At 34.8% G+C, this 17,570-nt stretch overlaps 2 protein-coding genes across 4 annotated transcripts; both read left to right on the top strand.

Moving 5' to 3' along the window:
- Positions 1-178: 178 nt before the first annotated feature.
- Positions 179-4,392, top strand: LOC117231429 (pre-mRNA-splicing factor CWC22 homolog). Its single transcript, XM_033489866.1, has 2 exons — positions 179-214; positions 1,378-4,392. Exon 2 carries the CDS (start codon positions 1,969-1,971, stop codon positions 4,183-4,185), a length of 2,217 nt encoding a protein of 738 aa, XP_033345757.1. The 5' UTR covers positions 179-214; positions 1,378-1,968; the 3' UTR covers positions 4,186-4,392.
- A 1,291-nt stretch (positions 4,393-5,683) lies between these two features.
- Positions 5,684-16,869, top strand: LOC117231434. Of its 3 annotated transcripts, XM_033489873.1 has the most exons (12): positions 5,684-5,983; positions 7,750-7,852; positions 11,277-11,368; positions 13,237-13,346; positions 13,702-13,824; positions 13,916-14,068; positions 14,161-14,339; positions 14,442-14,744; positions 14,811-15,001; positions 15,074-15,262; positions 15,766-15,822; positions 16,204-16,869. In XM_033489873.1, exons 2-12 carry the CDS (start codon positions 7,759-7,761, stop codon positions 16,435-16,437), a joined length of 1,725 nt encoding a protein of 574 aa, XP_033345764.1. In that variant the 5' UTR covers positions 5,684-5,983; positions 7,750-7,758; the 3' UTR covers positions 16,438-16,869. The 3 variants fall into 3 exon arrangements, with proteins under 3 accessions (XP_033345764.1, XP_033345767.1, XP_033345765.1); XM_033489876.1 differs by lacking the exon at positions 15,766-15,822 and having other exon boundaries at positions 5,685-5,983; XM_033489874.1 differs by lacking the exon at positions 15,766-15,822 and having other exon boundaries at positions 5,687-5,983; positions 15,074-15,274.
- Positions 16,870-17,570: the final 701 nt, after the last annotated feature.

The following is a 17,570-nucleotide window of genomic DNA, read 5'->3' as shown; positions in this document are numbered from 1 at the left end:
TTTTCCATCACTTTCGTTATCGTGTCGGTTGTTTCCCTCTTTAAAATTTCTTTATACACATGATGTGTAAAATTGACGATTTAACGTCAAGGAGAGATATTTGCTCACCAGTAAAATTTCAGTAGAATTTCAGCGATCGCGCACTATTCTTTTAACGTTAGATAGCGTCTTTTAACGGTAGATTTACAAACACGGGACTTCGAATACAGATTAGGTAAGTTTCTGTCTAAAAAAATAATGTTATTACACGCTTTTCGATGTTGTATGTATGCACCCTATTTTCCCCACACGAACGAACACGAGAGCAATGTCAGTTATTAACTTCTTAATCCGTACAAAGATAAATTTGGCAGCCAGATGTTGCAATCTTATTTTATTTTTCTTGTTTATTTTCTCTTCCTTTTTCTGTGGTTGTGACTTTATAATGCGAAAAAAAACGGAACGCGTCTCCTGTGTTTTTTGAGTCACCCCGTATTTGCTGAGTAATGTCTTCCCCTGATATTCGAAACTGTTTCGTTTTATAGTATTGGCTCTCTTGCATTTATTTTCCCAACACTTTCACTTACGCGGATTTCTTTTGAATGTCAAAAAACAGCACGCGACATAAGTGACATTGCGAAATAATACGATGTATATCCGTGCTATTTCATTTTAAATGGTTGAATTATAAAGATGGGAATCGTAGAACAGCGACACAGGTTGTTGAACCGATCGTAAATTGGTATCCGGTCATGGCCACGGTGGCGGTGGTTGCCAATTACCAGGTGATCGTCTTCGATTATAAATAAAATAAACATTACTGTTTTATCTTTGATTTAATTTTATAACGGTTATTACAAAAATGTACGATGAAAAGGGACGACTAATTCGTTAATCGTTGGGTTATGAGATAGAAAATAGAAGAATAGTATGGTTATCAAACTAAGATCAGTAACTTATTTGACTGATAAGATTTTTATGTATTTAGATCTCCAGGTTATTTTTTAACTATGAAAGATTAAAAAGTGGTGGATTAATGTCTAAGTTAAATTTTCTTGAGAAAATATACATGTATGTATATTATAGTGTACGAAAAAAATACCAAGTGTTGTATTTTGTACAGGAATTTATACAAATCTTGCGCACCATGAAATGAATAATATCCGTATATCAATTGTCATTTTCATTCACATGTTTTTATTATTTTCTTTTTTGTAAATTAAAACAGCATGTATTATATCTTCCAATAAAAACAAGATTTCATTCTTAAAAATAATGTGCATATTTTATTCCAAACTAATAAATATTAATATATGATGTATTTAATCGAATATTTTGGTTTAGGTTATATTACCTAAATGTTAGGTTATAGCACGGTTGTACTGCACGGTCATACAGATTTCGAAACTCCAGTAGAGGGGATAAGGCTCTTAGGCGACCAGAAAATGTTTCTCAAGTAAGGCGCTTCAATCGATTTGTTGGACTTCGTCATTCAGTGCGCCCTGTACCTGCAATTTGCAACACGACCGTGTCTGTAATTGAACTTTATTCTATTATATAAATTTACATTTATGTAAATAACATTCTTCTGTAGTACATGAAATACTGTATATCAAAGAAATTGAAGAAGGTTATGGAAAGTAATTTAGCTTCTATTCTTTATCTTCAATGGTAAGGATGACAAAGGTGGCGTTAGATGCAAAAGTTTAACAGTCGGTCTCAGCGCTATGGTCTCGATGGACAGCGGCCGATTTGTAAAGTATCTCTCTCGATATTAGGAGTCTTATCCCCACCACAGGAGTTTCCAACTTATGTTTACGATCGTCCAACGTGGACAGTTTCGTCAAGTTTCGTTTATGTTTTGGATATGATATATTTATGAGTGCCTAGAGTTGTTTATATGTTCATGTTCATTAGTATTTGATACATATGGTGGATCCTATAATATCAGATAAACAATTATAACTTGAACAGAAATATAATTTGAAAATGAAGAGATCACACTCAAAGACGAAAGAGGCAAGAGAAGATTATAGACATTCGAGAGATTCTGATCGAAGTCGAGATCGAGATAAAACTCGTGAGCGTAACCGTGATCGTGATCAGGAACGTGATCGAGATCATTATTATTATGACAATAGGAATAATAGAAAGAATGTTTCTCATAGGAGAAATCGTGATTTCGAAGAAACCAATAGAGAAGAGCGGTCATACGAACGACACAAATTAAGGAAAGTAAAAGATCATCGGGAGGCAAAGGAAAATAAAAAAATGCCAGAAAGAAATAAGATTACAGATAAAGAAATGGAAAAAGGAGAAACAAATGCTTCGGATGAAGCAAGACAAAATCGAACAGTTGATCTTTTAACATCAAGAACAGGTGGTGCTTATATACCACCTGCAAAGTTACGAATAATGCAAGCTGAGATTACTGATAAATCAGGAGCTGCATATCAACGCATTGCATGGGAAGCCCTAAAAAAATCTATACATGGTTATATTAATAAAGTTAACGTCAGTAATATTGGACTTATAACTCGAGAACTTTTAAAAGAAAATATTGTTAGAGGTAGAGGTTTGCTCGCTAGATCTATCATACAAGCTCAAGCAGCATCACCAACCTTTACATCTGTTTATGCAGCCCTCACTGCAATTATTAATTCTAAGTTTCCAAATATAGGAGAATTAATATTAAAACGTCTAGTAATACAGTTTAAACGTGGTTTTAGAAGGAATGACAAACCTTTGTGTATATCTTCTGGGACATTTATAGCACATTTGGTAAATCAAAGAGTAGCACACGAGATTGTGGCTTTAGAAATTTTGACTTTATTAGTGGAAACACCAACAGATGACTCAGTAGAAGTAGCAATAGCATTTTTAAAAGAATGTGGCATGAAATTAACAGAAGTTTCTAGAAAGGGTATTGAGGCTATATTCGAAATGCTAAGAAATATATTACATGAAGGACAATTAGATAAACGAGTTCAATATATGATTGAAGTTATATTTCAAGTTAGAAAAGATGGATTCAAGGATCATGAAGCAGTTCCAGAAGAACTTGATCTCGTAGAAGAAGAGAATCAATTTACTCATTTAATAACATTAGATGAAGCAACAGATTCTCAAGATATATTAAATGTATTTAAGTTTGATGCAGAATACATTAATAATGAAGATAAATATAAAGAACTAAGTAAAGAAATACTAAATTCAGATGTCAGTGGTTCAGAAAGTGAAGAAGAAGATGACGAAGAAGAAAGTTCTGACGAAGATAGTACTGCTGTGGCAGAAGGGAAAGAAGACATAATAGTAGATAACACAGAGACAAATCTAACTGCACTCAGAAGAACAATATATTTAACAATACATTCATCGCTTGATTTTGAAGAATGTGCACACAAATTAATGAAAATGCAACTAAAACCTGGTCAAGAAACTGAACTCTGTCATATGTTCTTAGATTGTTGTGCAGAAATGAGAACATATGAAAAATTCTTTGGATTGTTGGCTGGTCGGTTTTGTGCCATTAATAAGATGTATGTCACACCATTTGAGCAAATTTTTCAAGACTCATATCATACAATACACCGTCTAGATACAAATAAATTGCGTAATGTATCAAAGTTCTTTGCTCATTTACTATTTACTGATTCTATATCGTGGGAAGTATTATCTTGTATAAAATTAACCGAAGAGGATACAACAAGTTCCAATAGGATATTTATAAAGATTTTGTTTCAAGAACTTTCTGAATACATGGGACTATCTAAACTTAATCAACGTGTGAAAGATGTTACGTTAAAACATGCTTTTGAAGGGTTGTTTCCCAGAGATGACCCTAAGAACACACGTTTTGCAATCAATTTCTTTACATCCATTGGTTTGGGTGGTCTCACAGACGATTTAAGGGAACATTTAAAATCTCATCCAAAACCTGTCATAATTCCAGTATTAGAACAAAAAAGTGAGAGTGCTTCTGATTCTTCTGCAGATTCTTCTCTTTCTAGTTCAAGCGAATCATCGTCATCTTCAAGCTCTTCAACTAGTTCAAGTTCTAATGATTCTGATGTATCTTCGGATGAAGATATGAAAAAAGGAAAGAAAAAATTGAAAAAAGAACAAAGAAAGAAACAAATGACGAAAGAAAATAAAAAGAAACATAAGAAAAAAGAGAAAGCTAAGAAAATGAAAAAGGTCAAATGAAATTTGTACATAATAAATTAAGTGATAAATCTCTTATAGCCTCAATGTACATTTTCAGATTTGTTTCTAACTTTACCAATATAGTTATGATTAGATTGCGGATAGCTCTTACAGTCTAATTAATATGGTAGTAGAGTCTCATTATTATGTGTGTACATATGTTCTCATAATATTTTTTAATCTGAATAAATATATTTTTACCAATAATTCTATATGTATTTAATCTAGTATTTGGATATACAGTTACATTCATTATATCAATGTTTAAGACGTTATAAACATCTTTTTTTTATTACAATTTTATTTATTGTACATTTACCAAATCTTCTCATAGCAATAAAGATTGTATGATATAAAAGATAAAGGTAAATGAAAAACTTAAATAAATATAAGAAAATAATTTTTATTTTGTGTAAAGTTTTTAAAATGATTTTAAGAAAATTTAACATCATATAAAATATAACTTATACAATTTTTACGATCTGTTTCAAAATAACCTGTTAATTGTAAAATTTGTTATAAAAGAATTCTAAGAAATTATTTTCTGTAACTATATTTCGTTTCTTAAAATAATACAATTTTGTTCCAAGAACCGCTTTTGCACATTAACTAGAGGGGCAATAATATTTATACCAATATATTTATACAAAACTTCTTTCTGTTTCATTCGTACAGATTTACTTAAAAAATATTGCCTATAATACAAATTTATGTTATTTATTATGAATATTAAATTTTCTTATTTAGAATAATTTTACCAACACCGACACAATGAATGCGTCAAGTGTGCAATGCTTGTTAAGTTCGCCCTGACAATGAACGCAGACTACATGTACGTCTATCCGTGTATGTATATAGTGTATAGTAACAAAAATAACCCTTGTATTCAAAAACAAATCAATAATGGTCTTCGCTACAATTTGAAAATAATTTGGAAACATTTATATATATTCCATACATAATATACAGTTATATTATATAAAAATATAATCAAATAAAATTTATAAACCAATGTTTATCTCCATTAAAAAGAAAGTATTTAGTATTTCTACAGGTTTTTTGAGAAAGTGTTGAAAGAACAGTCGTTTCAGAGAAAAATGCCGTGCTATTTGAAAAAAAGAAATATACTCCTAGAAACCTAGAAATCTAGGTCATTGATGACCCACGTTTTTCTAAGTTTTTTAAAATGATTAAAATACGGTAAATTCCACGGACTAACAAATTTTTAACAATGTAAATGATTTATATAACATTTTCAGAAAAAACAGGCAAATACAATATAATATTTTACAAAAATTATTTTTTATGGTATAGTATATTTCAATCTATTGTGACTGTCAGTGAAAAATATATAAAACTGTGTGTGGCAGTCAACCAATGTGTTAAAATGCGACTTTTGGAGTATTAATGTATTGTGTTATTGGCCGTGATGCCGGTAGGCAGGCGCTGCCTTCGCGCGATGACCCTCTTACCTCTTTACCGTTTCTTCCTGGCAAGTACGACTACCGCGCCGTGTCTCCACACTGGTCTGTAACTCTGGCGAACATTTCGCCGCGATCAGTTGCATTTGCTAGCCAGTAGCTACCAAGCAGGAGGTGTACATCTCATTTGTGCTGTATCATCATCCAATACCAATTTTGGTTGGATCATTTTGACGTACCAACGTCAAGTGATCCTACCTTTTACTCCTTTGATCGATTACCTTTCTATTATCCCTAGTTGACATTATCCTGATAATCTATCCACCTGTTAGTAGATTATCGTCAATGAAATATCGTGAATGAAAACAAGAAGATAGGTAAGACATTTTTTAATCGCTTTCTAGTTTCTTTACTTAGATTCTCGCTTATTAGTTAACCCTATAGTTCGTTCGAATTTCATCTAGTTATTTTTAAGCTTATATTTAATTTAACTTTTAAACGTGTATTTTTAGCTTTACATTTGTGTTTTGTATGATGTATGATATAGAGATGTAGATAATTTGCGTTAGAAATGTGTGGAAATTTTAAATAGTATAGATACACGTATTTGATCAAACTTTTAACAGTGTTTTGTTTATCATATATATGTGAGGATCTTGAAAGAATACCGCGTTTGTAAAAGCCGCGTAATCAATGAGTTTAAACGTGTTCATGCCAGTCCGTCATGTATTGCTGATTCATCTCAGGATGATGATATATTGAATCTATTATGTGTAATCATCGAGCATGAAAAGTATGTGATTAAAATCTCTCTATTTTTATAATTTCACTATCCATTCATCGGATATATATATATATATATATATTTCTGATAGGAACTATCAAATTATTATAAATAAATTCCTTATTGAGTATTGTATTTGAATATATTACTGCAATAAATATGGCTTAAAACAGCATTAAGTATACTTTTTTATGTACGAATATGAAAAATAGGAATATGAAAAATTATTTCTAGCGTATTAAGAACTGTACGTTAGCTATCGGATAGTAACTTGCCAACAAGCTTTTATTACAAAATTTACATATAAACGAATAAATATCGCCATAGATTTACGTATGTTATATCGGTCGTGAAAAATAACAATAAGATCAGGTGGTCTAATATTTTTAGCCGGTAGTGTAGATGTGAATTGATCTTGCGCACACTGTGCGCTCCATCTAATGCGGGATGAGAAAAGTGTCAGCCGCGAAACAAGGCTTCTAAACTTGTCTATCAAAGTGAATGACTTCAGTTCTATAGGGCAATCAATATACATATTTAAGTACGTTTTGTACTTGTTACATCCATTAGAGCGAGTATAAGAAGATACGTGTAGGAAGGTTTAAATAATGTTCGACGTTCAGCGATTTACGAGACTCGTTCACGACCATGACTTTTCTCACTCGACTGTGACAAAAGCTGAAGCGTCGATTTAATTAGATGGTTTTTTTGATTGGTCGGTGATTTTGTACTGACCAATCAGATTCGATTTTCATTTGTTTGGCGTGATAGCACATTCTCGATCATAAGATACGATATGATCTTATCAATGATACGAAAGTTTACGCGGGAAATATATACCGATCGAACAATCTATGAAATAATTATTGCTGGTCGCAGACTTTTGTGTAAATTTATATTTTTATAAATACAAGTAAAGAAGTAGAATTCAGATAGAGATTTGTTTCACATTTAATGTATTTCTGCATCTTTGAATTTCGCATAAATGCATACAAATCTGCAATCTGATTATTATTAACTCTGCCGTTCTTCTCATTTCTGTGTGATTCGAAATTAACGTTATATTTCAATAGAAGTTATTAAAATATAGCTAGCTTTTAAATATTTGATTTTAGTATTCAATGTAATGTTACTACTTCTTGTGTATTCTACGTGTTTTCTGAATAAAGTATTCCAAAAAAGGAAGATATCTGGAAAGATACAAACATGAAGACGAAGTAAGGAGAACAACAGAGTTAGATAAAGAATTTGTACGTACTTCTTTATGTACTTGCTGATATTGAAATTATTTATTAGATATTTTTTTTTAATGAAATCTCGTTTGTTCGAAATGAGTATTTTTATCCATTTCTGTTACAGTTAGGCAAGATGGAAAACGCGGAAGATGTGAAGACAACCGTGGAACTATATATCTATGACCTTACAAAGGGCATCGCCTCTATGATGTCTAGACTCGTCATCGGTAAATTAAAATATCTCTTAGACAAGTGTGATGCATGGTGTTTTGGCATCGAAATGTAACAAAATGATGAATGATTATTACCAAGAAAAATATGAATTACTGGCCTCGTTCGTACCACCTAGGCCGTGTTGTGCGTTATTTAAAGGTACATTTCAGCGTCTTCTTCTAGTTCGTGCGAGGTAAACAGGAACAACTGGGTATTTTTGAGCCATAAATATAAAAAAAACGACATGCGCAAAATCCAATTCTCTATTTATTAAAAATACACACGGATCACAACCGAATGATGTAACCGATGACTACATTGATGAATAATTTATTGTCAATGATTCTTCAATGAATAATCCATGAATGAAAATATTGCTTAGGAAAACTAACAATTAACGATTATGAAAATATTTTATGTTATTAATACGTGACTTGTGAATTTTATAAAATGACAGTAGTATAAGTATTCCATTAGTTTAATAATTGCAATAATTAAAACTTTTATTTCGTTTCCAGTAAAGAGTATTAAACTTGAAATGAGCTTCATATTCTAAAAAACTACAAATTTCCTTTATAGTTGGGTTATTAATAACGAATAAACGATTAAAGCAAATTCGACAAATACGCCAAAAGTTATCTTAGAATAGAGGAATTAACAACTGCACCGTGCAATCTTAGGAATCGAAGCAATTTAAAGAGGAACAATCATAGAAATGAAACGAATCGTAGGGCAAAGGTAACTTGGCACAGACGTGTTCGTCATTGGGACCGTCATTAGATTTGTTGTTTCGTGTGATCTTAATTTATTCTAAATTTGGGATACTGAACACAGCGCTGTGAGAACATTTATAGTCAACATCCTCGTTGTTTTCAAATTTGTACGCCTATTACCTCTCATTATTTTCCTCGTTATTTTATTATTTCTTTTGCTAACTGTTCTATTCTCATAAATTATGATCGTTCATTATTCATTATTTTTCAGTAAAATTAAGTTCGTGTCATATTACAAACAATCTTCTTATTGTCGCACAATCTCATATCTTGATGAGACTAACGATAAGATGTAATATCCAATGAGGAATTATCAATGGAAAGTATGGTGAAACAGAAAGCTCAAAGAATCTATTTGAAGAAAATTTGGGCGCATGTTGCGGTACAATGCGGAAGTAACGAGAAGAAGGAAGGGAGAAAGCGCTCGATTCGAACGAAATTCCACGGAAAAGTTGTAAAATACAACATACGCACACGTGTCTCCGCGAGGCGTTTACGTCATGTATCCAAGGTTCGTTCGCCACTCACGATTAGTCGCCGAGCTTGCGGATCTATTTTCAGAAGCCACTACTTGTAATTGTTCGCGAGCTTGGTATTTCACACTGCACGCGATTCTCCTTACAAACAAATAAATACGCGGTTTGTAGTCTTATCTACGCAGAGTACTGGAAAACGAATCATAAGAACGAAGTTCAGGGACTGAAAGCGGGAATGAAGAATGTTTAACGTTACGTGTTGCAGATGTACCGTGAAAATAATAAAACGGATGCCAGACAATACGGAATAACAACAAAGGAGAATAACGATGTTCGTTAAATCGACTAAAAGAGCGCACAATGAAACGAAATTCATTTTGCAATTTATTTCTCTTTTGTTAGTCAATAGATGTGTAAACGTATCGCAGTTATGGATCAGAAATATGTTCATCTTTTCGTACTATATTTCGTTCTTTGAATTTCTTCTATACTTATCGAAACTCCAGAATAATTAATTGAGCTAGAGTTAAACGAACTATTAAATATTTTTCATATTTATCGCGATAGGTTTGTAGGCTACTATGTTATGAAATAGAGTTTGTTTCTCTTTGTATTTGACATAAACGAAATATCAGTGTTACGTAATAATTTCAAAGAAATATACTTCGTTTAACTGTATTTAACGTATTGGAAGTTTGTTCTTAAATTAACGGAAAGTCAATGAGAATTAGTTAGGATCGGCGAAATGTTGCATAATCTCTGAAAGTGGTGAATTGTCGAGCCGGACGGCTGTAGCAGCTATTTCTCGCGGTTATTTCACCACGACGACCCTCCCAGAAACGCGTTGCAATAAGATAATCGCGGATGTGCTTAGCTATTCCCGCGATGAGAAACTAGGTCGAAGGAGACTCGAGCCGACGATTACGAGCCCGAACCTCGTCCAAGCAAACTGAGATTGTACTTTTACGAAGCGAATTTATGCGGCAAGGACTTGGCGCGATATTATCGTATCGCACGAAGAGTTCGTTGGTCCTTGAGCAGTATTATTTACCGCGATCTACGAGTTCACTTGGCCATATCGATGCCAAAACACAAGTATCTTTGCATCGATGTAACTGATATCGTAAATTCTGTCCCTGATACAACTAACTTTATGCAGCACGTAAATTAAAATAACAATTAATATTTTCTTTTCTATAATATTTATTTTCTTAATATAATCTTTCTCGTTCCTGAGGCATATTATAGTAAAAAAGACTTTTAAAACTATTTCCTATGTTATCACATTTTATAATACTTATACGTATTTGATCTGTCGTTGCATGTATGGCTTTTCTAGATATGTATTCAGCAGCACTGTTTTTAGCGATAACGATTCACCGATACCAGACTCGATCGACGAATGCTTTAACCGGTAATAATAATAACAATACAACAGCAATGATTCATACAGTGTTTAACCAATTGTTTACAGCAAGCCCGAGCAAAGTACGAGTTCGGTTTAGAATATTACCGTATTAGAGTATTACATCAGTCTGCGTTCTAGCTTTGTTCACCTAGGGAAGACGTATCTCGATCATTATTGTTATCGGTTAATACCCGTCGTCGATTATAGCTGTTTTTGGTGAAAATTGTCGTCCATCAAGTTCGGTGTTGGTGAACTGTTCCCGGTAAAAACAGTGTGTATGAAATTCGTGTCGGCGATCTCAACGACACCCGTGCTAAAATTATCAAAATACGACTGTACTAATTCCGATGTAATATTAGCATAACTAGGCCATTCCAAACATTCGCAATGCAAGACTTCTAATGTTCTAACTGTCCACCTAACGCGTCCACTGCGTAAATTTTGCACCCAAGTCGACGAACGATATCGCGACGTCCATAAATAATTTTATAAATGAAAAGTCACGAAATCTTATGGAGAAGCTTTTTAGAATAATTCACGTGCAAAGCGCAGATGGAGAATTCTATAACACAGGCGTACATTACGCACAGAGAAATCTGCAAAGCGTCGGAGTTTGGCGTAGATGCTAATAAAAATTCGATCAGCGCTAAAGATACTGAGATAATTTGCATGCATATTTAAAACAAAATTCATTCGTTCGTAGAAAACCGAATACGTTAAGATAAATTATATAATCGATAAGTGAATACTGATAATAGAAAGCATTGTTATCCACGCGTAGGTCAACATGTAGAGGGTATATGGCACACGGCGATCGTTGCTTACGGAAGAGAATACTTCTTCGGCCCATCTGGAATTCAAACTGCTCGGCCCGTGAGTATATCTCTATATAACCATAGAATTATTTACAAAGGAAAAAGAAAGAAAACAAGGACGTTTTGAAGCGTCTTGAAGCGACGTGTAAATAAAAATATTATCAATTGATCGATAAATATCCACGTGTACGATATGAACGATTAAGCGTTAAGTTACTCGAAATGCATCTCTCCATCGTCGAAATGGTGACCTATCGGGCCACGCGCTAGTAGTAGTGACGAGTCATTCTGGCCATACGATACGCTAGACACGGAGTGGGTACTAAATTTGGTCTGGTTGAACCTAAAAATAATTCCCTCGAGCTTTACCTCGCTCTCTTTCACTCCTCTCTCTTTCTCATGGCTCTTTCCATCCCATGGCCCTATCGTCTAGATTTTACGAAGGCGAAAGCTATCGGTAAGTCTCTTCTCGGCTCAGCAGAATCGATTCGTTAAATCTTCTGCTCGTAGTCGTGTATAACGCTGCTCGTCGATCTCTCAGCGCGCGAAAACAAAAAAATGCTAGCATCTCGTGAAAGCCTCGGGTTTCCACCATCTATATTTAGCAACAGATCCACACGTACTTGAAACGAGCCATGTTTTCAAATTCAAATTTCTCAAACCGAGATTGAAAGAGATTGGAATCGAGTGCGTGAAGTTCGTCGAGTGTTGGAAACTAACTGTAAGTCGCGCAAATGTGATCGAGAAGTTAGATGCAAGACAAACGATTCGAAGATAGATCGATTATCTACGATCAAGTTTAACGTCTCCCAAGGTTCGATCGCGCATCGTTGCCCGCTCGTTTCTCGTCGTTCGTCGTTCATCGCGCATCGTTTTGCTTCACTGCTGAACGACCGAACGAATGAACGAACGAACGAACGAACGAACGAACGAACGAGCTACTTGACCGTCGTTAAGATCGACGCGACCGTTACTGCGGTAGACGATCAGCTGGCAGGTGTTGTTTGATGTGCACAGTAGACGCGACGTCATAAGTAAAAGCAAACCGAAAACAGCGACGACGAAGAGCGTGCGCGCTGCCTGCCATGCGAACTCGAATATCGTTCGTTTATCTTGAGTTACGGTTGCCGGCTGCGTGGCGTCGAATCTCGAGGTACCGCGACGCCAGTACGTATTCGAGTGGTTCCTTGACGAGAAAACGGTTCATCGCGCTCTTACCGATTCCGGTGTCTCTTTGATCTTCCGTTTCTGTCTCTCCATCAGACGTGACATCGTTCTTCTCGCACGACTCGACTAGGTGCAAAATAGTTTTAGTATGCTTCCAACGAAAGCAAACTCCAGTGTTGTACTATTTACGGTGATTGTTATCATACGCGTTTGTTGGTAACTCGGATAACTTAATTTTCAATTGATCGTTTTCTTCGTGTCAATCGTGATATTTTTATTTTTATTTTCCACTCGCTTTAATAATTGTACATATGTATTTGTAATTACTTGGATAGTTATACGACGTACGGATATCTCGTGACGATCCACGTACATACGTTAGGTTCGTTTCAATATCCATTCGTTGAATTTCGCTCGATTATGAAATTTCTTCGAGAGGCGTCGCTTCCTGTTGATCTTCCTCTTTGCGCCACTTTCGGCGTCTCCCGTTCTCTTTTTTCTCTCTTTTATTTGGCACATTCTTTCCTACGTTCTGCTACAGAATGCAACACCGATACACTAGCCGTGGGCGGTTATTTTAAGCGTTTCTTACAGGGAAGCGCAAGTTTGTCGTGCTTCTAAAATTACGTGCACGCTAATGCCGGAGGGGGTGGAAGCACACTCACCGCTGAGCCGGCTGTCGGAAAATTGACATTGACGCGTTTTTCACCAATTTTTTCATCAGCCATCGCACGCGGTTAATTTCGCTCTCTATTTCAGGGTGGCACAGTGTTAGGGGAGCCGCACAAAGTGGAAAGAATCGGCGAAACATATCTGCCATATTCTGTCTTCTTCGAATACATAAACGGCTTGGGAGTGTCTACGTTCGCGTGAGTTATCATCGAATAAACTAGAATCTAGGCGTCCGAAAATTTAAATAAATCTCATCAATAAGAATAAGAAATAAGACGAATTAATTTATTATTTATTACGTTGTCTGATTAATTTTACAATCTTGCAAATAATTAAATACAGTATAACTACAAATGCAGCATAACTACGGTATAAATACAAATAACAAATAGCGTTCATTTTATATCATTATATCGTTAATTAAGATTAGAATGTTTTTTACCTTCGAGTTTAAAAGAAAATCTTACGATTACACAGTTTTGCGAGCTGCTACTTATGATTTTGTATTTACATTTATATTTACTGTGATTGTTATTTGTCGTTAAATTGTAGCCCGGGTACTTACAACCTCTTCAAACATAACTGCAACAGCTTCACAAACGAAGTCAGTAATTTTCTAGTGGGTCAAGATATTCCCAAGTACATCCTAGATCTGCCGGAGGAAATACTACAAACGTACGAATGATTATCAGTTAAATTTGATACTTTCCTTTCCTTTTTCTCTTAAAATTTAATTTAATTTAATTTAAAATTTAAATTGTTTTAGACCGATTGGACAACAGATTGGAGGACTCATAGAAGGTTTGTGCAGTAGCGCGAGTAGAGCATTTATAGTTGATCCAACATTCCTTGAACCAAGAAATCATAGAGAGGTTTCGCCGGAATTTCAACTTTTAAATGAGGCTATCGAAGAAGCAAGGTAAAACGCTTTTCGCGTCTCGTTTATTAGTTTTCCTTTCTTTTCTTTTCCTTTTGTGACCGTCTTTAAGTACGATGTAACTATTATGGCAGATTAAATTCAATCGCGCTAGAAGAAAGGAGAAACGAGATCAACGAGAAACTCGCGAAGAAAGATAGAAAGAAAAAAAAGAAGAAGAAGGAGAAGAAGCAAAAAGGAAGCAAGGATAGCGGTGCGAGCGATAGCAATAGTACCGGACCCAGTAATTGTACACACATGGCGGAAAGTGAAAGTACATCGATTTCGTAAAATAAGATACATGTATCTCTTAACTGTCTTGTATATTTTGTTTACTTTTTCTCTTTATCGGTATACTGTTTTCATACGAATTTAGGTGCTATAAGTCTGAGCGAAATGCAAGCTTCGAACGGCGAGAGCACGGAGGTGCTACCATCGGAGCGAGTGATGCAGATGGAGGAAGAAGAGAAAAAGGAACTGGAAGAAAGGAAACGTCATCGAGATCCTCCCATCGTGTTTAAGGACTCAGTGGACATCAAAGAAGAGTACCAGACGTTAGTGAAGTTGCTGGACGGGAAATTGAACGAAGAGGATCGCGTGTGCATGGATGAGCTTCGACAATACGTCTTGGAGAACGAGGGTTCTTGGGCACTCGGAGACAACTTTTTAAATTTCGTAGGTAAGACGACGAAAAACGATATTCTTCGTTGTAAGAGTATGTATCAAAGACAATTTGTGTATTTAGGACGAATACTGTATGATAAAGCTCTGGCAAGTGACGCAAGGGTGAAATTATTGAACATACTCTCGGTTGCTGCGTTAAAGGACGACGTGATCTTACTATTGCATCAGGACAGAAGGGAACATATAATTATGAATTACGCTTTTGATATCGATCGTCATCCTGCTGAAGAACAACTTCCTCTTGCACAATTTGTAAGCAAATTAGAATCGTCTGTGTGCATCGATAAATTTAACGAATTTTTAATTTTCAATTATACATTATAGTTGGCAAACATGTTCGAAAACCTTAGTAGTTCAGAATGGTTGTTGTATATATCGGAATGGCAACATCAAACTCAAAATATCAGTAACATAAGGGTAACGACGAAAGTTGCAGTGCATTCGTTGCTTTCCAATTCGGTTGACTTGCAAATTCGTGGTGCCGCTATTATTCACAATCTTGCCTGCAAGGAGGTAAAAACTGTGGTCTGTATCCTTCCTATCCAATTAACAATTTCCTGTTTCGTTTTAATTACACATCTAATATTCAGCGTGAAAAGAAAAACAGAGAGAAAGAAAATCTAATTCTTCAGCGCGCAATTCTAAGATAAAATAACGTGTAGTTTGCAGTGTCGCATAACGAACGCTTTTACTATCACTTTTTAACTAATCCAACAAACAAAGTGACGCTTTCTTTCTCGCGAATAGAAGTGCTGCCTTTATTAATAAATTAGCTGTACTTATAAAGGTATTAAACCGTGAGAGGTACTTTAACCATGTATCAAATTTGGTAACTGATTCACGGACGAGCAACGATATCATCCCAAAAACGATTCCCTATTATAAATAGCTATGATTCAAGTAATATATAAATACGTTTTCTCGTTGCTCGTTTGTATTTGTATACATGTATACAATGTTGCGATGCAGTTGGAATTAATGGATACCTATCGAGAGACCGGATACTGTGTTTTCAGAAAATGAACAAAAGCAAAAATCTGCGGCGACTTTTACCAAAAGGCAGCATTTCTAAGGTACTTGTCCGAACATGTATGTATAATTTAACCGCACGTTACGGTAAGTCGTCCATCACAAATTTACGATTTCATATCCATGAACTGCGAATGCAAATTTTATCAGTAGCAATAATATGATTTAAATAACCGTACATTCATCGCCATCGTCGTCGTCATCATCGTCGATTTAATTTTGCATTATACATACATCGAATAACCAAAGAAAGCAGCGTCAGTTCGGATATTAATTTATTTGTATCTATCCTTTTCGAAGAGCGAGGAAGTGCAGCTTTTTTTTTTATTGTTCAGCATTTTCTATCTGTCGTTTTGCAGTCTTCGATGTGTAATTAAACAATCGTGATTTCATTTTAATCGTCTTTCTTTTTATGAAATGTATAGGTGTTCGATGACGTCGCTGTAGAATTGACAATGGCACTGTTACAATATTTCAATGGCAGCCCTGCTGAGGAACAGTTGTACGCGTGCATGAAGTCATTGGCACGTTTCACGCAGATCAGCGGCCAAGATGTACCGCAACTTATACAAATGATTGGGCCGGAACCAAACAAGTTTCGCGGAACGTCGGAGAGGATCGACGAACAAATCGATCAGGTTAATAAGAAGTTGCGTTAACGTGACTCGCAATTCGACTCGCATTAATAAGAAATATTGTTAAATTCCAAAATACGATGCTATCGATAAACAGATTAATTGTGTTATAATTGAATTTTTACATAGAGATTTTACTGAAATTATCTGAATATAGCATATTATTATAATTATTATTAGTAATTGTTGTCATTTAATAATATTATTATTACTATTATTATAATTATATTACCATTATCGAAAATTATAGCTCCCCATTACTTTCACCTACTTTCTTCGCGCAAAATGAAATTTTTCTCGTTGAAACGACCTTATTGTCCTACTTAACTTACATCTGTAACTAAAACCGACGTAATTGACGTTAAACTGCATTGGACACGGATCAAGCAGCGAAACGAAAGTTACGCAAATGCAAAATTATCGAACAACGTAAATAAAGTAGCTAAGATATTCTATTAAAGCATAAGATATTACGATATTAATGGATATTTTACCAAAGCTCAATGCATAAATCAGAGAGGCCCAGTAAGGGTCTCCGTAATGAATAAAAAGAAACAGCATGTCACTTTGAATACTTTAAATCCTTTCAAACTTCATCAAATTCATAGATCGCAGTAAAGCAAGAGACAGTGGCAAGATAAATATCGACCACATCCTTGAACCTTCCTTTCGTAATTACGATATTAAAAACAATCATATAAACTGATCAAACAAAAAAAAAAAAAAAATAAGAAAAAAGCAAAATAAAATTGCAAATGAAACGCAACGTTAACTCGATGATACTCTTTAATACACTAAACCTACGTACACATACGCATTTGAATAATTAAAAAGGTGCATGTAAAAGCACTTTCATTTCAAGCATTAATTTTCATTGAAATACATTATATACCTTTCTAAACGTAAACATACATATACACATGATTATGTGGCGAGTAGCGTAAGCCACTGATCCAAGTTACTCGCGTCTTAACCAGAGAACGCCAGGAATATCCTAATTCGCACTACGAAACCGTGAACTAACAACGCATTAAAACGTTGGCACCGAATCACTTTTTCTCCCGATTCTTCCAATTTTCCTTGTTGATCTCCAGCAAATTTGCGTGGAACGCGTAGGCGAATTAACACGTTCTACCTAATTCGCTCGGACGTAAACA

Source organism: Bombus vosnesenskii, unplaced genomic scaffold (genome assembly GCF_011952255.1).
Source record: "Bombus vosnesenskii isolate JDL3184/JDL3185 unplaced genomic scaffold, Bvos_JDL3184-5_v1.1 scf7180000013272, whole genome shotgun sequence".
Lineage (NCBI taxonomy): Eukaryota > Metazoa > Arthropoda > Insecta > Hymenoptera > Apidae > Bombus > Bombus vosnesenskii.
This window is presented reverse-complemented; position numbering and strand designations above follow the sequence as displayed.

What these genes read in the sequence shown, in the direction of transcription:
- LOC117231429 (XM_033489866.1), top strand. Translation starts at nt 1,969, where the DNA reads ATGAAGAGATCACACTCAAAGACGAAAGAGGCAAGAGAAGATTATAGA.
- LOC117231434 (XM_033489873.1), top strand. Translation starts at nt 7,759, where the DNA reads ATGGAAAACGCGGAAGATGTGAAGACAACCGTGGAACTATATATCTAT. An exon ending in CAACTTTTTAAATTTCGTAG is followed by an intron (nt 14,745 to 14,810) that starts GTAAGACGACGA and finishes TTGTGTATTTAG; the next exon opens with GACGAATACTGTATGATAAA. An exon ending in ACAATCTTGCCTGCAAGGAG is followed by an intron (nt 15,263 to 15,765) that starts GTAAAAACTGTG and finishes CTGTGTTTTCAG; the next exon opens with AAAATGAACAAAAGCAAAAA.